Source organism: Motacilla alba, chromosome 1, assembly GCF_015832195.1.
Source record: "Motacilla alba alba isolate MOTALB_02 chromosome 1, Motacilla_alba_V1.0_pri, whole genome shotgun sequence".
NCBI classification, from domain to species: domain Eukaryota; kingdom Metazoa; phylum Chordata; class Aves; order Passeriformes; family Motacillidae; genus Motacilla; species Motacilla alba.
Window position 1 is genome coordinate 98,441,292 of NC_052016.1, and position 19,599 is coordinate 98,460,890.

Below are 19,599 nucleotides of genomic sequence, written 5' to 3' on the forward strand. Positions count from 1 at the left end.
CCCTATCAGCTACATTTATTTTTTTTTTCTGCAACATTTGCCACCTTTCACTGAAGGAGGGTTCAAGTAAAAAACCAAACCCTATCAGTTTCTGAAGTCGTAACTGCTTTTCTTTGGTTAAGACAAATTCCTACGGGAAAAGCAAAACAGATCATTTGTGAAACAGTTCAAGAAATCCTTAACTTGTTACATGTGTCAAAATGCACAATCTTTCATAGCTCAGGAACACTTCAGAAAGCACAAAAGATGCACACTGCTCCCAGGACTTATCTGCAGGGCCATTTCAGAGGCATAAATACACACTTTGCAACTCTTCCTCTCTTCCTCTTCCTCACATCACAACAAAGTGCTGGCTAAGTAAAGGAATTAAAAGCATATTCCTTTCCTGCCATATTTTACCCCAAACTGAGCCATTATAACAATTCTCATTCCCATTACCATCATTTAATCTTTCTTAAACTGAATTTCAGTTTTTATCTCCTTACAGTACTTTCTCCCACAGATTTCCTCAACAATTTCCTCTCACAATTTCCTGTTATGTTCTGTTCCTGCTCTTAATCTTCATTTTCCATCTGTACATGTGCAACCCCTTTTTTCAGAGATTAGAACCATACAGTTTAAACTTACCTTTAACTTTCCAGTTCCTTTCATGCTACGCCTGACAATTATTAAATGCTTATACCCTCTACCTTTCTGTTTCTAAAATAAGTTTCTACTACTACTCATTTTTGTAGTCCCTGACTAGTCTTCTCTTGTGTTCTCATTCTTTCCAACTTACACCTTTTTCTCTTATTATATTCCTGTGCAAAGACCCTGCTATAATCTGTTCTTTCTTTACTGCTTCCATCCACTTAATTCTTCACATTTCCTTTCCTCTTCTCAATTGGGCCCCTCACCATTGGTCTCTTGTCTTTCTTTTTTTCTCCTCTTTCACCTGAACATTGTAACCAAGTCACTGCTCAAAATCAAGCAGCTACTTAAAGATTCTACAGACTTTCTCTCATTATTGATTGCTGCCTTTACTAGAAAACTCTCCCAAAACAAAGGTTATACAGAAACATAGAATTGTTTCAAAGAAAATTTTTAAGATCATCAAGTTCAACCAGAAATAGAATAAAAAATAATTTCCCCAAAAGCACTCCAATGTTTAAATTATCAAATTCCATTCAGATTCATCACCAAGCAAAAGAAAAGAAAGAAAAGTAACATCTTAAAAATGTATGTTTTGTCACATTTTCACTCCCAGCGAAACCTTACCCTATCTGAGGACTATTCCATCAATAAGAACCAAAAGAAAACTGTCAGATTCTTTCAGCCTTCTTTCCCTAACATCCCTCTACTCACTCTTTGCAGGCAAATCTTGGATCATACACTAGAGAATGCAAGGGAAAACTGGAATAATTGAAGTTCCTCTAAAAACTGAACTGCCTTTCAACATCAAAGACAATTTGAATCAACTGTATCATCCACAACAAGAATCCTGTGTTTAGCATTAGCACTGCAGAGAATTGCCTCTTCACTGAGAAGCAAAACATCCAAATAGCCTCCTCTCCCCCAGATTTTCCCCCAGTCCTACAAAGTAATTTGTTTCATTCACTCATGTTACAAGGTGTGATACAATCTGAAAACCTTCTGTGTGTATCAGCTGTTCTATGCTAATCACACGTATCCCCACACATTTGTCTATGCATAATCCCTTCAAGAAAAAAAAAAAAGATGTAACACAGTTCACATTTACCACAGGGTTTAAGCGCATCCAGGAGCCCCTACCACAGTCAGCACAGTTATTAATACTTTGCAGGGACTCTCTGGACTTTGTGGAAGTATCAAATCCTGACTGTGACAGTAGCCTGCAGTGACTGAGCCAGCTCAGTTCACTCTTGCAGCTGAGAGCAGAGGATGTGATCTGACAAAGCTGTTTAAAAAAGAAGTATATGAAAAGTACATTAAAACCTCTTTGGAGGACATAGGAATACATGACACAAAGTTAGGACTGAGGAATATGGGATGAAAAGTTAGGACATTAGGCATGGAATTTTAAACAGAAGCGAGATAGGAGTACTAAGATCGACCTGTCATGCTGAGGAGCAACATGGAAGAAATAAGCAGGTGTGAAAGAAGAGAATATACCAGGTAAGTTATTGCCTTTTGCATCATGAGTTATCAAGAGCTCTAAGGGCAAATTATTAAATCAAAGCAAAAACTCTGGGCCCTCTGTAGCATAGATGCAGCATCCCAAGACAGCTAATTCTAGGTCTTGTGACGAGAAGTGAAGGGTTCTAAAATAATCCTAGAATTAGAAAAACCACAGAGCTTGTTAAAAATGCCCATGCGCGTTTTATTAATAAAAACTAACAGTGCCAAGGTTAAACAAGTCAAACAATTATAGTCTCTTTATATTTCATAAAATATTACAGAAAAGTTTATTTGTGTTTCAATAAAAAGACTACTGTCTTAGAATAGGCAGCTGACAGTATTTGTGCAGTTAATTGTTTGTGAATAAATTTAAAAAGACTACCACCTGCCCTGAAATTCCTTTTATAAAAATGAACTATTAAAAATGATTGACAAATTTTGAGTTAAAAAACTTAAAACATTCTCTATATTTAATTTCAACTTTATAATAGATTACAGGAAGATGCTTATGAAACAAATACAAACATTTGTTTCAGTACATGTCTTTATATGATAGACTTATAAGTATGTAAACAACTATATAATAAAAAGTTTCCAAAGACTGCCTGTAAGAAATCAGGCAAATTTTACCATAAGCAATAAATCATTCCAAACCTTCAAGACATTTTTATATAGCTGCACCAACTGGCAGTAAACATTTGCCAAAAACTTTGTAATTCATATGTCCCAACATACAGTGAAAAGTATATAAACTTGATGGAATCATAATGTTAGATATAATTTAAGGGAAAATAAGTTCACAACATTTCTGGAATTTAACATGTAAAAAAGTAGGACGTATCTTTCTTGTTTGGTTCTTTGGACACTGCATGATTAACAAAAAACACTACTACATTAGCTCACTATCCCTCAAGAAGTGGCATAATCAAAATACACTCCAAATAAATTGCCATTCAGTGTATTCATTTTCCACAGAAGGACAGTATTTTATTTCTCAATGATGTGTCTACATTTTCTTTAGCAAACTTTGAAAGAACATTTGGGGCAAAATTCTTCTTCCTTCAAGTAAAAAAGAAATCCCAAACAAAAAACAACCAACAAACCAAAAACCCCTAAAACAAGAGTAAATAAAGGCTCTGCATTAACACACTGGTATCAAAAACACACATCCACACCACATTTAAAAATATCCTACATAAAACAATCCTTGTTTGCTTATCAGAGGTGCAATTTCTAAACTCAGAACTGCTTACCAATATTCTCCTTGGGGGATGGGGCAAAGTAATTTGAGACACTTCTCCCTAGAACAATTTATTCCTGAAGCCTGCTGAATTTTAACAAAAAAATAGTCTACAAGCAAAGGGCATCAGTCGTCATCATCATTTTCATTAAAGTCATCGTCATCATCATCGTCATCCCCAACATAAGAAACTGGTGTTTCAACTCTGGAGCCACTATACTGAGATCCATTGGAACTTGTAGCCAACATTCCATCTCCACCATTGGAAAAGTCACTGAAAAAAAAAAAAAAAAAGCCAGTTGGCATTGCTTCATGATTTCTCCCATATCTGTGGGGTTTCACCCCCGGATTGGGGTGACCCTGAAAGATGGAAAAGTCTCTCCTCCAACCCGTGCCTTCGAAGAAAGACTCAGTAGTCCTCTGTTGTCTGGTCTCAAGGTAGTTTATTGTTGGTTATCTAAAAGATTCTTCTCCTGAACTGCTGTGGCCCGTTCAGCAGCTCAGACAAAGGCACGCTGCCCTCCCAGGGGGCTGGTGCCATCTTTTATATCACACATTACGTGTTACATGTTTATACCTTTTCCCCAATGCCTACTATCTATATTGAATGGTGACTTTCTACTCTAGACCAATCTGTGAGTGCCAACATCACCAAAGACATGGAGGCTAGGAAGGAGAAAGAAAGAGGACAGGGCACACCCAAATCCCTCCATCTTAGAACTCCTGACCCCCATGTACAAAACTTGGACCCCTGCGTACAAGGCTTAAAACCCCCCTGTACAGCACTCAGAAATCCTACCCTTCACTTCGTGACTACTTCTACTATAATATCTAAACTTTTGTGACTTCTTGTTCTTCCTGCAAAGTTGGTAAACTGTTCCATGGGTCAGATTCAAAGCCACAGGGGTCTCTGGCTGCATGCCAGGGTCTCAGATGCTTTTGACCTGGGTCTGGAACATCCGAGAATGTCTGCAGGACATTCTGAGTTCCGACAATATCTAGTCCATTCCTTTAATGAATCTGCCACTGCCACTTTATAAACTGTCTTTAGTGTATGTCCAAGCCATCTCCAAAAAGATAAAACAGTCTCAAGTAATTTTGAAGATTAAACTTTCTCACAGACACTTTATAAATATGTTTTTCAGGTTTCTTCTAAAGCACATTTAGTGTTAAGGCTACAAAGCTAAGCTCTTCAGTATTTTTGTGCAGCACTGAGCACTTGCAAGTGAATCATGTCTTTCAGAGTCACTAATCTTGATTCAAAGACTGGAAAACTGAGGAATTATTAGCTTTTCCTTAACTCCTTGATTCAACATAGCAAACTGTCATGTGCTGTTGTTTTTTAATTTGAAACTGTTTTCTTCTCATTGTGCAGTATTTTGTTTTAACAGAGCCAGAAAATTCCAGCCTCCATTATTAATTACTACTTTGCCAATCTATTTAATGGTTGACTTTCTAAATGGTTTGGTAAACCATTAAACTTGGCCACAAATTCATGACAAAATGTTTGGGTTTTTTGTAAATTCACAAAAATATCTACTGTGTAAGTATCAAAAGTACAAAAGTATCTCCCTTGAAAGACATTCATCATTTAAAAAGTACTTTCAAAAGTATTCAAAAGTAGTAATTTTTTTAATGCTGATCCAGCTAATGCAGAAATTCCATCAGGCACACTTGCTGCTGTATGGAGCCAGTTTAATGGTCTATCATCACACAGAATGAAACTGCCAGGGTACACCCTACAAGCTCACAAGAAAAACTTATCCAGTGAGACCCTTTCAAGCACTCCTGTTCTGCACACTTATTCAGCAGCAAGATACTAAGATATCTGTCTAGCTATAGTGAGATGACCTACAACAGGTCTGCCACAATTATCTGCAAAAACAGTTTCAAAAGCAAAGAAAACAAAACAAAGAGATTATTCCTGTGCTTTTGTAAACTTTGAATGTACAAACCCCAAATCCATTGTCCTCTCTTTTTGATAAAAACAACCGGATTTCATAACCCGAGTATCCTAGTAAAGCAAAGAAACTGGGATGAAGGTGTTGGTAGCAGCATCTTCAGACTTCTGCAAACTTTCTTTAGACCTTGTTAAATAAATGTACAGCCTTTACTTGCCTTGGCAGCACAACTTCTCTTGCCACGAATGTTCATTGCTATTGCCATGAATATTCATATATATACTATATTTAAATATAATTTGTCACTGCCCTTTTCCAAACTCCTAAGAAATGGAAATGGTAGAAGTTCTTGTATTCTCACCAAGATAATGAACCCCAGTCAGCCTCTGGTTCTCTATCGGTCTCTGGCTAACAGTGGCCTATTCAATTTTCAAAGCCTTAAAAACACATGGTGCTCTTTTTCACTACCCTATGCTCATTACCACGGAAGGAAACTTAGTGAAAACAGAGATTTTAAGTACTGTTGAGCATCTCTTGGCAGAATTCTCACTCAAGCTTCAGTTCCCTTGCACAAAACATGCAGAACTTAATTCAAGCGTTTGTTACGAATGTCAAGCGTTTCAATGATCATAGAATCAATTAGGCCAGAAAAGACCTCAGAGATCACAGAATCCAACTGCTGAATATTTAACTAATTTTACAACCTTGTGGAACTCATAGAAGGACATATTTTTGATTAATAAGAAACCAGTGAGTAACAAAGTTGAATACTAGTTATGGTTTATCAGCTACCAGCTTCTGTGATCGCTGTTTAAAACCCAAAGATCGAAATCTTTTTTAAAGTTAGACACTAATGAAAAAATGATCAAGGAGTAATCTTTCCAATACTTATCATTAGAGAAGTAGATGTTTTCTTGTCACAAACTCTAAACTAGAAAAAACCCCACAAACAAACAAACAACACATTCAAGAATAACACCACTATAGCACCTTTCCACTACACAGGAAAGGATTTCCTTAATGACACTGCTAAGAACCACCATAGAAGTGATGTCTGAGAATAAACTTAAAACACATATCCACAGCACATTTAATCAAAACAGAACTTGTTTCATGAAGCATTTAATATCCAAGCTTCTTTGATGACCACAGATTTTAAAAGCTGACTGAAAATTTCATCTCACCTGGCTGAAAATCTTGTGCCGTTTGACGCAGAACCTGATGAAGATGTGACATATACACTGCTGATTGATCCCTGAGCCATTTCTGTAAAACAAACAACATGCTTTTCAGGAATCCTTCCAAACACACCCATCTAATTCAGTGGAAATGCTTCATCCTTTAAAGTCCAGAAAAGAAGTCTTGCAGCCCAAAGAACCAAACATAGTTACATACTATATCCAAAACAGCCTAATTTTTAAAAAGGCTAGTGCAAGCAACAATAAAATTTCAAAATACATTTTAAAAACCCATTTGTTTTGAAGTGAGCCAGACAGATGATTTCAGTATTCATCATATGCTTGCACTTACTACCTTTTGCCTTTGCAAGTGAATCAAGCATAAATACTGTTCTCTTAAAAGAATACACACTGCAAAGATCTACTTGTGTGGCTTGATGCAAAATGTTTTGCAAAGAGCAACAGTCCACTTTTTATCAATCACTACGGTATTTGCTCCCTAAGATACACTAAGAAGCAGACAAATTTGAAAACTTGACAGAAATCTTTACCAAAAATCAGTGGAAATTATCTGATATAAGGTATTTTCATGTGTTTTCTTAGAGTCCTATATTTAGGAGGGAAAAAACCAACTCTTTTCGGAGTAACTAACCTGTCACATATGGTTCCAGAGCTTTAGGAACCAAACTCCTTGCAATTTTTAGGTCCTCTGCTGAACAGCTTCCAGATTCTAGCCCACAAGCCATTCCCATTCGTTTTAGTACTTCTATATCATCATGAATTTCAAAAGTATTGTCAAAATTAAATAGATATTCAAACCTGGAGAGGAAAAAATGTCTCAATTAACTTCAATAATTTTAACTACCTTTCAATTTTCAGGAATTGCAGCATTTCAAAAGCTTTACACATAGTTCTAAGTGTGTTAGTGACACATCACATTAGGCAATCGAATGTTTCAAGATTTATGTACTTGCTTGTGACTGCTTACATTCAGTTTTTATTTAGCTGATGAAAAATACAGCTTTTTGAACCAAAAGTGGAGAACAGCAGCCCTGAAAGCGAAATCCATTTTCAATTCCACTGGCTGCATTCCATGGTGTTAAAGACAAAGGAAAACACTGCTTGGTTAAGTATGACATAAAATGTCAAGAGAGATGCCTAGTATCTCTAGATAGCAAGTCTGAAATAAGTTATCAAGTGTGAATCAATTAGTCTATCTATTAAAAGAGTATATAAAACAGCTGACTGAAGTGCATGTTCTCAATATACAAAAGGCACAAGTAAAGTAAGCTTGTATTTAACCTTTAACAAATCTACATGAACATTTGTATGAACTCAGAACTCTACCAAAGGCCAAATGGAAAACTCTTGTTAGCTTACTTGTCATTTGAAATACTGCAGTCGATCACTGTCTTCTTGCTGGTGTTCACAATGATAAAAGGCAAATGGATGACAGAATTGGAAGGGGGAGGTCGGTTTGCCTGCTGCTCTGCGTGACGGTTTCGCTGGACGAGGTTCTTAAAGGCAATTTGCTAGAAAAAGCAACAGCAATATCAAAGTATGAATGAAGCTCTTAGGATCATGTTAACAAAGCTCCTAAGGATTCCAGCAATGGTTGCAGCAAGGAAATGCAGAAAAGGACAGAGTGTTTACCGTATTCCTGCATGTTAAGATGCAAGAAGAGTCACAAATCACAGTATTAAAAAAGCCAATGCAGTAAAACTTTACTGAGGGGAAAAAAAAAGCATATTCTACTAATTATATCAGCACAGCTCCTTGGACAGATCCCTGGCGGAATGGAGAGAGAACAATGATTGGAAAAATAAATTTTCCCATAGCATCCCATCTCCTCTCCATTTACACTTCCTTACTAACTGCTGCACTCCAAATAATGTTAATACTGAAATTAATTATATGCAAAAAAAAGTTTATGTTTGGGATTTGAATATCTGGCATTAGTTTTCTGATGCCCATTAGTTTTCACGAGCCCATTTAAGACTAGTGACTTTAACATCTTACCAAAATTGCTTTTTACAATGGAATGTTCCTATTTTAAAAACTAGCAATTTGAATAATCAAAAACCATAGAAACTCGAGTTATAAATCATACAGTAAGCTACTGAACAAAGAAAAATATTTTTTCTGGTCACAAAATCAAATTAAATAAACAAGAATTAAGACCAAAATCCAAAGCCAACACAGAGACTGATAAAAATCAGGCAGCTGTCCTGCAGCTGTCTGTACTTTCATTCTGCATGCCTGAGGTTCTCATTCCTACTATGTAGGCAACACAGCTACCCAGGAATACACTTCTGTGGACCAGCAGCACAGGGACCTGGGAAATAGACTATTGCTTCCCCAAGTGTAGCAAGGGAAATCTAGGAAGGAGTTCAGCCACTGTTTCACAGTGGTCCAGCTACTTCCACACTAGTGGCAGCAAGTCTCCAGCGAGGCACAACACAGAGCACTATGGCAGACAACTTCTACAGTCACATCATTTTATCTATGGATGCTAACACAGAAGAAAATTCTAGATGCCTGTATCTAGTTCAGTTCCTGAACTGAATTGGAAAATTTCGAGGGTATGGTATGAAATACTTCTCCTGTCAACATAAACCCTTTTTACACCCTTTGAAACTCCAAATAAATTCATCGTAACTGATGGAAGGTTGATGGCATCCCCAATAGGAATGGCCCAGCATGGTCCCAGCTAAACTACAATGTTAAATAAAGCTGCATACACCTTCTCCTGAAATTCACCTCTAGTATTCCTAGAAGTTCCCATCCCTCAGACTGGGATAAAACAAGAAGAATACAGATATAAGTTACCTTGCCCTATAGACAAGAGTACCTTGACTGTACCTGTAGAATGAGTTCTTGTAGCTGTGATTGTTTTTGCTTTATTCTTTCAATTCTTCTCTGTTTCTCCACCTTAAGACAGACAAAAAGGACTGGTCAGTTTGTTGGTTTTAAGTAGCACTTTATGGCAACATTTTTTCCCTTTAAAATAATTTCAATACCAGAGCACTGGAGGTAGGCAATATAGCAATCAATCATTAAAGTTCTACATGTAATTTAGAGATGTAACTATCAAGACACATCAGTACTACCTATGGAAACGAACAAAAAGCAGAATTAGAACCCCGGGGAATAAAATACAACAACCTGTGAAGAAGATAAAAACATCTCTGCAAACAGAAGTTATGCCTCAAAGGGTTATTGGAATTCTCTCCAAGAGGCAAAGATAAACAAGAATAATCTATTTGACATAGAGTTTATTGATATTGGAGGTATTGGAGAAGATCCAACAAAGATGGTTCAAGACATAAAGCTGCTATGGACCCCAAGGATAAGACCTCACAGTATTTAATATGTACTAAATAATAAGAAAATAGGTAAGAGACAAAAAGGTAGGAAATACACAGCTTTCTTAGTGGAAGAAGCTCCCCAGCAGATTCTCATGGGGATTAAACTGACAGACTGTTACTCTAATGACAGACAATCAGACTGAGGTGACAAGGTGACAGAATCTGCTGGCATAGTAAAAAGAGAGTTACCTGGCATAGTAAAAAGAGAGTTTGTCATAAAGCAAACTCAAAGTATCTTACAGCATTTTGTGATTACATCACCTAAATTATTTCTGGTAAATACAGTGTGGTATGTGTGAGAAAACAATCTAATACATGGATTCTTTAGAAATAAAATGTTATTCAGTAGAGATCTAAAATTGCAGTATCTGCAAAATCCATCCGCTCACTATACTGTGACAGCCAAAAATTTGAATTATTAGGCAAGAAACAGTACCAAACAGGAATTATCACTACATTACTCTATGAAGCAGAATGTTTACATCTTGAATTCTGTAGGTCTGATGGCTCTATTTCAAAGACAAGCATACAAAAGAGCAATCAGGATCATCAGTGATACCAAACAGACTCTATGCAAGAGAATAATGAATAAATTAGGACTATACTGAAAGAAGAATGAAATAATGGGGGAGAACATGAGAGATCCCTATAAAACAATGAACAGGACAGAGAAATGAATAAGGAATCACTTCAGCAGATATCAACATATCAAGATGTTCAAAACCAAACAAAGGTACTTCATAAGAAGCTTCACATGCACCTGAAACTCACTGCCACAAAATTAATTTAAAAAATTAAATGGAAAATCAGTTATCAGTATCAAACAAAAATTAGGATTATCCCTTTGTAGATAAGGCTCCCAAACACTTTTGTTCTCCTTTCCCCCTAACTCAGGCACCTTCACACTGATTTTTTTTGTCCTGCTGAAGGAGTTTAGACTTACTAAGAATAAATACAATGTCTCATTCCATTCAGATGAAGTGAATTTACTTCAGTAAACCTCAGTAACTTTATTATTCTGCAAATCTCAGGATAGTAAAAAATCCTGTCAGAGCTTACGAATCTCTAATTGCTCCCCATGACATGCAACAAGAAAGTGTGACATACTTAAGAGAATTGTCACAAAAAGGTAAGACCTGCAACAATGGAGATGCCTATATGTACTGACCTACATGCAACATCTATCACCACAGAGCTACTTTCTGGTTGGCATCTTCCAAAAAAAAACGGATCTTCCCAACTCCTGAGTACCACTGTTGCAATGTTGGAAATACACATTAATTTTTTACTACCTTCCACTCAGAACTTCTTCACATGTACTTTAAAAAGCTGTATTTTTGACACAGAAGAATTAAACAAAAACATATTTGAACAATCTGGAAGTTGAAGAGTGTGTACTCAGTATTTGAAAAATAAAATAAAAAGATTCCAAAGAGGACTGTGTTGCTACCTCAGAAGATTATAGGCACACATTGTGTCAGAACTTAGTAAAGCTGTAAACATTTACTCAAACACAAAGCCACTGCGAAGTTCCAAATGCATATACCTCCAAATTCTGACATTCCTGAGCCGAGTTAGTAGGTAGACCAATCCATTTGATTTCCTTTTTCTCCTTAGAGATAATGTTCATGGCCATAAGGACATTTAAGGCATCATAGACACGTCGTCTAATATTCTTCTGGTCATAAGCCTGCTGTAGACATAGTGCATTAATCAAAAATATACCTGTGTCAAAAATATTTGAAAATAAACATATTACAGCAAATGGGTACACTCAGTTAATATCTGAACTGTTTCATTTAGCAGTAGGAAAAACAGAAAAATCTCAAGAGAAATTTCTCTTCCCCCATTCAGTTCACATGTAATTGACTTCCCATATACTTACTGATTCATTTGGTGAAATGTGATTATCAGTGGTAGTGAATTCTGCAACCAACTCGTCTGCCACCTCATTGTATGAGGTGGTTCCTTTTCTTTGTACCTTCTCACAAACCTTCATAGAGAAATGACGTAAACCCTTGCCATTCTTCTCGCCTTTTTTGTTCCGCTTCCTAAATATACGTATAATATATATTTTAAGAAGATTTAAACTTTGGAATATTTGATGTCTCTTTTTCAAATACAGGCACACTGCTGTCAAAAACCCAAGCCTTCCCTTTTCTTCCATTTCTTACCAACCCCTTACCAACCTTCTCTCCTACATTTTTTCCCCTACATTCAACAATATTTTTAAACAATTCTAGTATCTTGATGCTGAAACACAATATAAAAATTTATTCTTTTGCCAACTTTTCTAGCTTCAGTAGAATCACAAAATCATAGAATAGTTTGGGTTGGAAGCAATCTTTAAAGGTCATCTAGTCCAACCCCCCTGCACTGAGCCAGGGTATCTTCAATCAGTGAGGCTGCTCAAAGCTCTATCCAACCTGGCCTGAATTCTTTCCAGTAGCAGACAATAAATTAACAACAGGGATATTACTTGGAAAAGTCAATAAAGAAAACCTTCTAAACCTCAAGACAAGAAGAGATAAGGGGATAAATGCTAAAACATGAAAACTGAATCAGAGGAGAGAACTTTTTTGTCCTTTTTAAAAATTTTTATTTTTAAGTAGCACATAGATTGAGCATTTTCTATGCAATGTGATATTGATACTGACTGAACAGACAAAGTCTGGTATTGGTTGAACTCACTAAACATTATACTATTACTGTAACACAGATTTGAAGTTATGCAGTAGATGAAATTGCTATTAGAACTTCAAAGTTACAAGATACAAGCAGTATAACAAAGTTTTCTGCTTTGTAAAGTTTTTAAATAAAAATTTCCTTGTAACCAGAGGAAAAATACAAACATCAACAAAATTAGTTTCAGCAAGGGGAAGTCTCAATTCTTACATCTCATTTCACTGTATAATTCCAAAGCAGAAATCTATTTATTCGTAACAGGCCACCGATAATAAATGTAGTCTTAAACCAACTACATTTAACAAGATGCCTTTAAAAACAAGCTTGCATGAAAAAAACACACCAAAAGAATGCATTCCTTGTATTTAATACTTTTTCTCAAAAAGGACTACATTCTTATTTCAAATGACACTCTGGGATATCCTTGTTCAATCAGAAATACACCGTATTTTTCTGAAAATACAGCAGCATAAGAGAAATCATAGAATCAAGTCAGACAAATTCCTGTGTCCTTTTAGGAGCTAAATTCTCGAAACGTTAGTAATGTCAGAATATCTACCAGAGCTTACAGAAAATATTCTGCATTCTTTTACAAGAAATGAAGAAGTACTCATGGTGTGACTACTCACTATTTTAGTGCAACAGACTTCAGTGGTGAAGCTCTCTTGATGAAAAGGAAAAGACTTTGGCACACTGCTAGCCTGAGGAGTACATACACTACCACAACACTTTAAACCAAAGTTCCAGCACTTTACTAATCCTTTCTAGCTTTCATTTTGCTCACCCAGCAGACCAAGGTGAAGAATCTCCAGTCTGGTTCTGTGATGCAAAATGTGTGTTAGGTGTATGTGGACTTCCTACCAGGATGGTATTTTGAGCTGAAGGTCTCTGAGGTGTACCGATAACCTACAGTGAAGATAAAATCATTTGGAAAACGGTGAGAATTCCCAGAAGTTTTTAAGTGACACAACTGAAATTATGCAAACACTAGTACTTCACATACTTCACTTAGATGCATCTAATTTATATACACTCGCATAAAAAACTTCTGACTACAGTTAATATAGTTAGAGCACACCCTAAGATACAAGCATTTGTATTTTAACCTCCTTAAATCAGGTTTTCATGCTTGGTGGATTTCTTAACACTGTTCAGCACTAACTTAGACAAGATCAAGTACACACACTCTCTCCCTCCAAGGAAAATGGGGGGAAAAAGAAGGGAAAAAACCCCCTACCCTACCAAATGATGTATAAGGATGCTGCAGTAAATTACAGTTAAAATATGATTGTAAGAAAATCTGAAAATCAGTAAAACCAGGGAGAAAATGCAGAGCTTTTGCAAGAATCCTCCCTCCTGGTGTCAGCCTCCACCACTAGAGTCAAAACTACTACATTAGAGGTGAGAAAGAATAAGGGTGAACTTCCCTCGTCACTGCAGTAAGTGACACCAAATTAGGCAAATCCACTGCACTGCAAACACGTTAAGAGCACACACTTGGCTAAGCACAGTCTTCCAGCCTCCATGCGAACTGTCCTGAAGATGTGGTAATCTGACTATAAGTAACAATACATATATTAGCACATAGAACCATGCCCTCTGAAACTAGCTAAACAAAAGACCCTCTTTTGCAGGTGATGGTTTTTTATCTCTGAAAAAAAATTATACCATATAGGTTACTCTTCTGTAGAAAGACGTGCCTACTTTTCTGGGGTACATTTACCTCCCAGTGCAAACAGCTGGTTGTATCCGTGACATCAGATAAATGAAAAAAAAAAATCAAACAAACCTAAACCAATAACCACCCACAAGCTTGCCATACTTTCCTCCTGCTACATTCTGTCTGAGCAGCAAAACTTAGTTTTTCTTCCTTGGGCAATCTTCAACAGTTAAGTCTCAACAAGAGTACAATAAAAAAAAACTGAAAATGAAACATTTCATGTGTGAAAGTTACATGGACGGTGCCAAAGGTAGTCTAGTGACTGCAGGATGTCTGGGATTTCAGCTGTCTGGAAAGACAAACAGCTGTATTTTTTCCCAAAGATTCTCTTTATATTATGCCACCTCTCTGAGTAGTTAAGGTATAAATTTGTTACATCCACTTCCGACAGCTAGAATATCTTTGGTACTCCTTTCCAGGAGCATTGTACCATACTTGAAATGTTTCTGTCTCTTATGAAAAGCCAAATAATCTCCTCTACTGCTTTTGATAAACAAAACTTATGATTGTAGGAAATGACATGAGGGTGGGGAATGCTGGCACACGACCCATGTGAACCTGCTCACTTTATCCCTGTGAAAAAAAATACTATCAGTTCTAATACCAACTGGTCTGGCTCACCAAACGTCTCCAAAGAGTGTGAAAACCATCCGTGTGCTCTTCAAGTAAACAGATTATATGGGGACCTGAAGAAAGCTGTAAGCTGGTTTCTATTCCCTATATGAACTGGCAGAAGACTGCAAGAGATGATTTAACACCTTGCTTGCAGAGAGTCCCGCTCTCCAATTCCCTGCCTTACTAATTCCATGAGCAGCCCCAACACTGTACCTCTAGAATTTGGATCAGTCTGCAGTAAGATGACAGCCAAACCAGAACAGGGGCAGGGGTTGAGGAGGAGAGGAATTACAGCTGGAGAAAAAACAAACTGGCAGCAGCAAACCCTGAACTTCTACTGCACTCAGGACAGTCCTGAAATACTCAACTCTACAAAAGAAGAAATGAAGTGTGCACAAATTCACAGGTTCATTTCTAGAGTGGGACAGAGAAGTCTGATTAACACCTACTCTACATTCAAAATCTGCTCTACTGCTTTCCTGTCAAGAAGAAACCCAAACATAAAACACTCTAGTTCAGATGTCTATATGTTACAGTTGCTTTCCAGAAGATTGAGACCAATTCTACTCAGATCACCGAATTCTAATTTTGATTAGTGAAAGAATTACTATAACCTACGTATTATCTATTGCATTGTAAGATACCTTAGAACATCTAATTTCATATATCTCACACAAAGCTCAAAATAAGCATTTCAGCAAAAGAATATTTAAATTAAGAACTAAAATACAGTTATGCTTTCAATTTTATTCTACCTAGCTCAAATCTCTGTAAAACGTGTTTATGGACTTCATTTACATTTCCCTATGCCAGATTTCAGAGCAGAACCTGAAAGAGACACTGATTTTAAATGGCAACACTAACAAAATATAAAGCCACCTGAACAGTGAGGTAACTTCATGTTGATTTGAGAGTCACCTTTGAACTTCTTTACACAATACATATTTTTTTTAACCTACGTCTATTAAAATTAGAAACAAACTTAGATTATCTGCCCATGACCAGTGATACAGACTACCAGGCTACTTCAGATTGCTGCATGTGTAAACAACAGGACGAGCAATAAAAACAAGCAACAAACAAACAAAATTCACACACAAAAACCCCAAAACAAACAAAAAACCCCAACAACCCAAAAAACCCCACACCCCACCAAAAAAGAAACAAACAAAAAAACCCCCACGAAGTCTCCTTACCACTTGTTGTGCAATGTTGACATTAGACTGTCCAAATGTTTTTGGCAGGAGCTGTTTTCCAATCGTATTTACTGTAGAAGGATGAACAGCCAATAGAGAAACAACCCCTAAAACAAAGTAGAGAGCTTCAGGTCAGCACATTGTATTATTTTAGCAAATAGTCTCATCTAGACTACCAATGCATATTAATGGAAACTAGCCCTGAAACACGTAGTCTCAATATAAATGTAGCACTTACACATTTGAAGCAAGAAAAGAAATTAAAATTCACAGTATGTTCTCCTAAACTTTCTTCTATGAAACCTTACAGGTCACTATTTTAATATGTGTATGTTTTAATTCCTTTTATTCAAATTTTTCTCTTAAAGCAGAGTAATAGAGGCGACCAGCATTTAACAAAAAGCATAATCCTCTCTTCTTCTACCCTTACGCTTTGTGGCTATTGAAAACATTTTCAGTACCACCTGACAAACACGCACAATGCCATGGCACATGGCATATCCTTCTGAGACATGCTGATCTACAGGAGATAAAATTTGGCTATAACAGGCCTTTCCAAGAGAATATTCCCAACTTTCCTCCAAGTGTCCCCTCCCAGCTGAAGGCAAGGAATTAAAGAACAAAAAAACCCAAGAATCCATTATTTCAGCAAAATACATGCAACTCAGCACACTGACCCTGCAGGAAAGGCTGTTCTCTCTCTCCCTGTTCACAGCCTATACACAATCAGCACTGGTAGGTAAAGCATGTCTTAAGCCATGTAAAAGATAAATCAACTACAAAAATAACAGCCCAGGTATCTGCTAGCAGTTTGATGTTCCATTATATAGTTTAGAGGAAAGAATCCCAAACCCACCTATTCAAAACAAACAGAAAACTCCACGACCAACAACAAAACAGAGCAAAGAGAAAAAGAAGCAACAAAGACTGACTACAGTAAGAAAATTACCAACAAACCAGTCTTAAAATACTGGAGACTTTTTTTTTGCCTAATCAATTGTCAAGTGGTTGTTAGGTTTGGTGGTTTTTTCTCTGAGAAGACTTTTAAAGAGGCCAATGGGCTCAGAAGGACTTTGGACATTGTCCAACACAAAAGCAATCAATAAGCATTTTTACAAGGGTTGTATCAGGAGGGCCGTAACTGGTCCTTGATGCCTATCATCCCTCTTTACACATTCAGGAAGTCTACAGGAAATCTGAGGACAATTCAAATCTTCTTTAAGCCCTTGCTTTCCAGAAGGCTTGTATTTCCCAGCTGCTATTACTACACCATATCAGAGTGACAGCTTCACTTAAGGATTTACTCTCAGTGATCAATCTATTCCCAAACAGGATGCAGCAGCATGTCCTTCTTCCATTACTAACCAGCTTCCCAGTGCTCTTTCAGAAAGTCAGCAGCTACCCAGTTTGTAATGAAGTCTGTTATACCTTCCTGCCCCTCCAAGTACACTCATCACTATCATGACCGGAATTGTGTTTGTTCTTCCTCTCTGTGGAATACAATAAATCAATATACACTACCCTGGCTAGTAGTGCTTGTGTAGCTTCTTCTCAGCTTCCTGGAGGTTTTTTTAAACTACTCCTCACTGCTTAAAAAAAATCAGTGCAATCTGAAGACTGTATTTCCAGTATAAAAGACTGCTTTCCAAGGTTAAGACACCTCATCTATTTGATCATCTTAGAATCACAGAATATTCTGAGTTGGAAGGGACACACAAGAATCATCAATTCCAACTCCTGAGTGAATGGCCTATACAGGAATCAAACTCCAAACTCTGGTATTATGAGCACCATGCTTTAACCAACCCTCCCTTACCTCTGACGGTCATTGCTGCCCATGCTTTCTAGTTCTCCTGCCCTTTCTTTTGCAGATGACAGGCATCCATACAGTATTCATGACCAAGGAATGCAGTATGTTATTTATAGCTCTTACTATTTTATTCCCTGTTCCTTTTTAAGTAATTCTCAAATTTCCCCACCAAACACTGATACCACATTTTCATTAATATAACCTATGACTTCAAGATCCTTCTTCAGTGCTAATAGCTCACTTGGGATACCCATCATACCAAGTTCAGTTTTCACCAATTATTAACCCACAGGAGGACCATCCCATTCTATCACACCTTAGCTTAACAGGCTGATTAAGGACCTTGATAATCAATTTTTTTTATTATTTTTTAAGAAATCCAAGGACATTGCTCTGATTAGATAATCCTTATCCACATGGTTATTGACTCTTTCAAAGCATGACTTTGAAAAGAAGTAACTGCAGATCCTGCCTTTTTGCCTCCCTCTAGAAAAGCCCTGTTGAAGGCCCCTATCACATCTGTCCACTATGTATTGCTTCTCTGTTATGTGCTCAACTGGGCAGAAGTCAGACAGAAGTCTGATTTACTCATCTGCCATTATCTGAGCTCTTCACAAATTGGTGCAGACTATGCTGCTCTCCTTTCCTTCTCCTATATCCATCACACACATACTGAGTTACAAGGATAGAAGTACCATTGCTAGCTCCTTGTAGAATTCAAAGGTAGACAGTTTTCTACAATGAGTGCTACCTGCTCACATGAGTTTTTTCTTATGACAACTTCCAAATACTACTTCAGTAGGACAACTTCATAAAGAACAATACTCCCACAAGACCCTCTAATCTTCAGATTCACTCAAGAGACTTAATTATTCTGGTATGTTTAAAAATAAAATAGTTCTTTATGTTATCATGTTGTTCATTACAAAAATTTTACACAGTCAACGAAGACAAAAATGTTGTGCCAGTGAAACTCAACACAAGAGCAGAGGTGGGGTCAATGGTTAGGAAGCAGATGCTCAGAAAGCATCAGGGGGCTTGGGCAGACAATAAGCTGTGTGTGACCCAGAGGTGCTCCTCTATGCTAACAAAGACTCAAACACATCCTGGGCTGCATTTGGAAGCATACAACAAGTAAGTGATTATTCCTTTTCTTTCAGCACTCCTTCCATTGTCCCTGGATGACTCAGTTCAGTTTTGAGGCCCAAGGTGCAAGAGAGGCACTAGCAAACAGGAGAGAGTGCAGCAGGAAGACACCAGTGTGCCTCAGGTACTGAAGTGTATCCTGCACAAGGAGAAGCTCAGGGGGCTTGGTGCATTCAGCCTCTGGAAAAGAAGGTTAAGGTGGAGCAAGGGGTGTTGCTATATGCAGAAATCGCTGCCTTCAACTAATAAAGGGAAGTACAGAGATGACAGAGGACACAGCAAAAGGAAAAGAGGGAATAGTCACAAGTTGCTGCATGGCAAATTCCAGCCAGGGAAATTGCCAAAGGCAGTGCTCAACAATAGGCTGCATAGGAGACTCCTAGGAGATAAACAGCAAAATTCAAGAACAGAAGACTCTGTGCACCAAAGCTGATCCTCCTTTGAAGATGAGGTTTATTGGATGGCTTCCAGCCTCCTGTTATTAATAATTTCATTTTCTGAACAGAATAGCTGTCTTGCAACTATAACATCCATGTGAAGGAAAGAGCACACATTATGTTTCTTTAAATTTTTTAATTACGTTAACATTTCCTGTAGTGTTGTG

At 37.2% G+C, this 19,599-nt stretch overlaps 1 protein-coding gene across 7 annotated transcripts in view; it reads right to left on the minus strand.

Moving 5' to 3' along the window:
* Positions 1-2,314: 2,314 nt before the first annotated feature.
* The window catches only part of TFDP1 (transcription factor Dp-1), a 38,465-nt gene continuing 21,180 nt past the window's right edge, over positions 2,315-19,599 (minus strand). For 6 of the 7 annotated variants that reach the window (XM_038137292.1, XM_038137320.1, XM_038137310.1 and 3 more), the window contains exons 4-12: positions 16,040-16,146; positions 13,293-13,414; positions 11,709-11,874; positions 11,370-11,516; positions 9,318-9,386; positions 7,836-7,987; positions 7,108-7,274; positions 6,462-6,543; positions 2,315-3,650 (exon numbers count right to left, since the gene is read on the minus strand). In XM_038137292.1, the coding sequence (XP_037993220.1) occupies positions 3,503-3,650; positions 6,462-6,543; positions 7,108-7,274; positions 7,836-7,987; positions 9,318-9,386; positions 11,370-11,516; positions 11,709-11,874; positions 13,293-13,414; positions 16,040-16,146 (1,160 nt within the window). In that variant the 3' untranslated portion in view covers positions 2,315-3,502. The remainder of the gene's footprint in view (positions 3,651-6,461; positions 6,544-7,107; positions 7,275-7,835; positions 7,988-9,317; positions 9,387-11,369; positions 11,517-11,708; positions 11,875-13,292; positions 13,415-16,039; positions 16,147-19,599) is intronic. The other variant, XM_038137338.1, reaches the window with a different exon arrangement.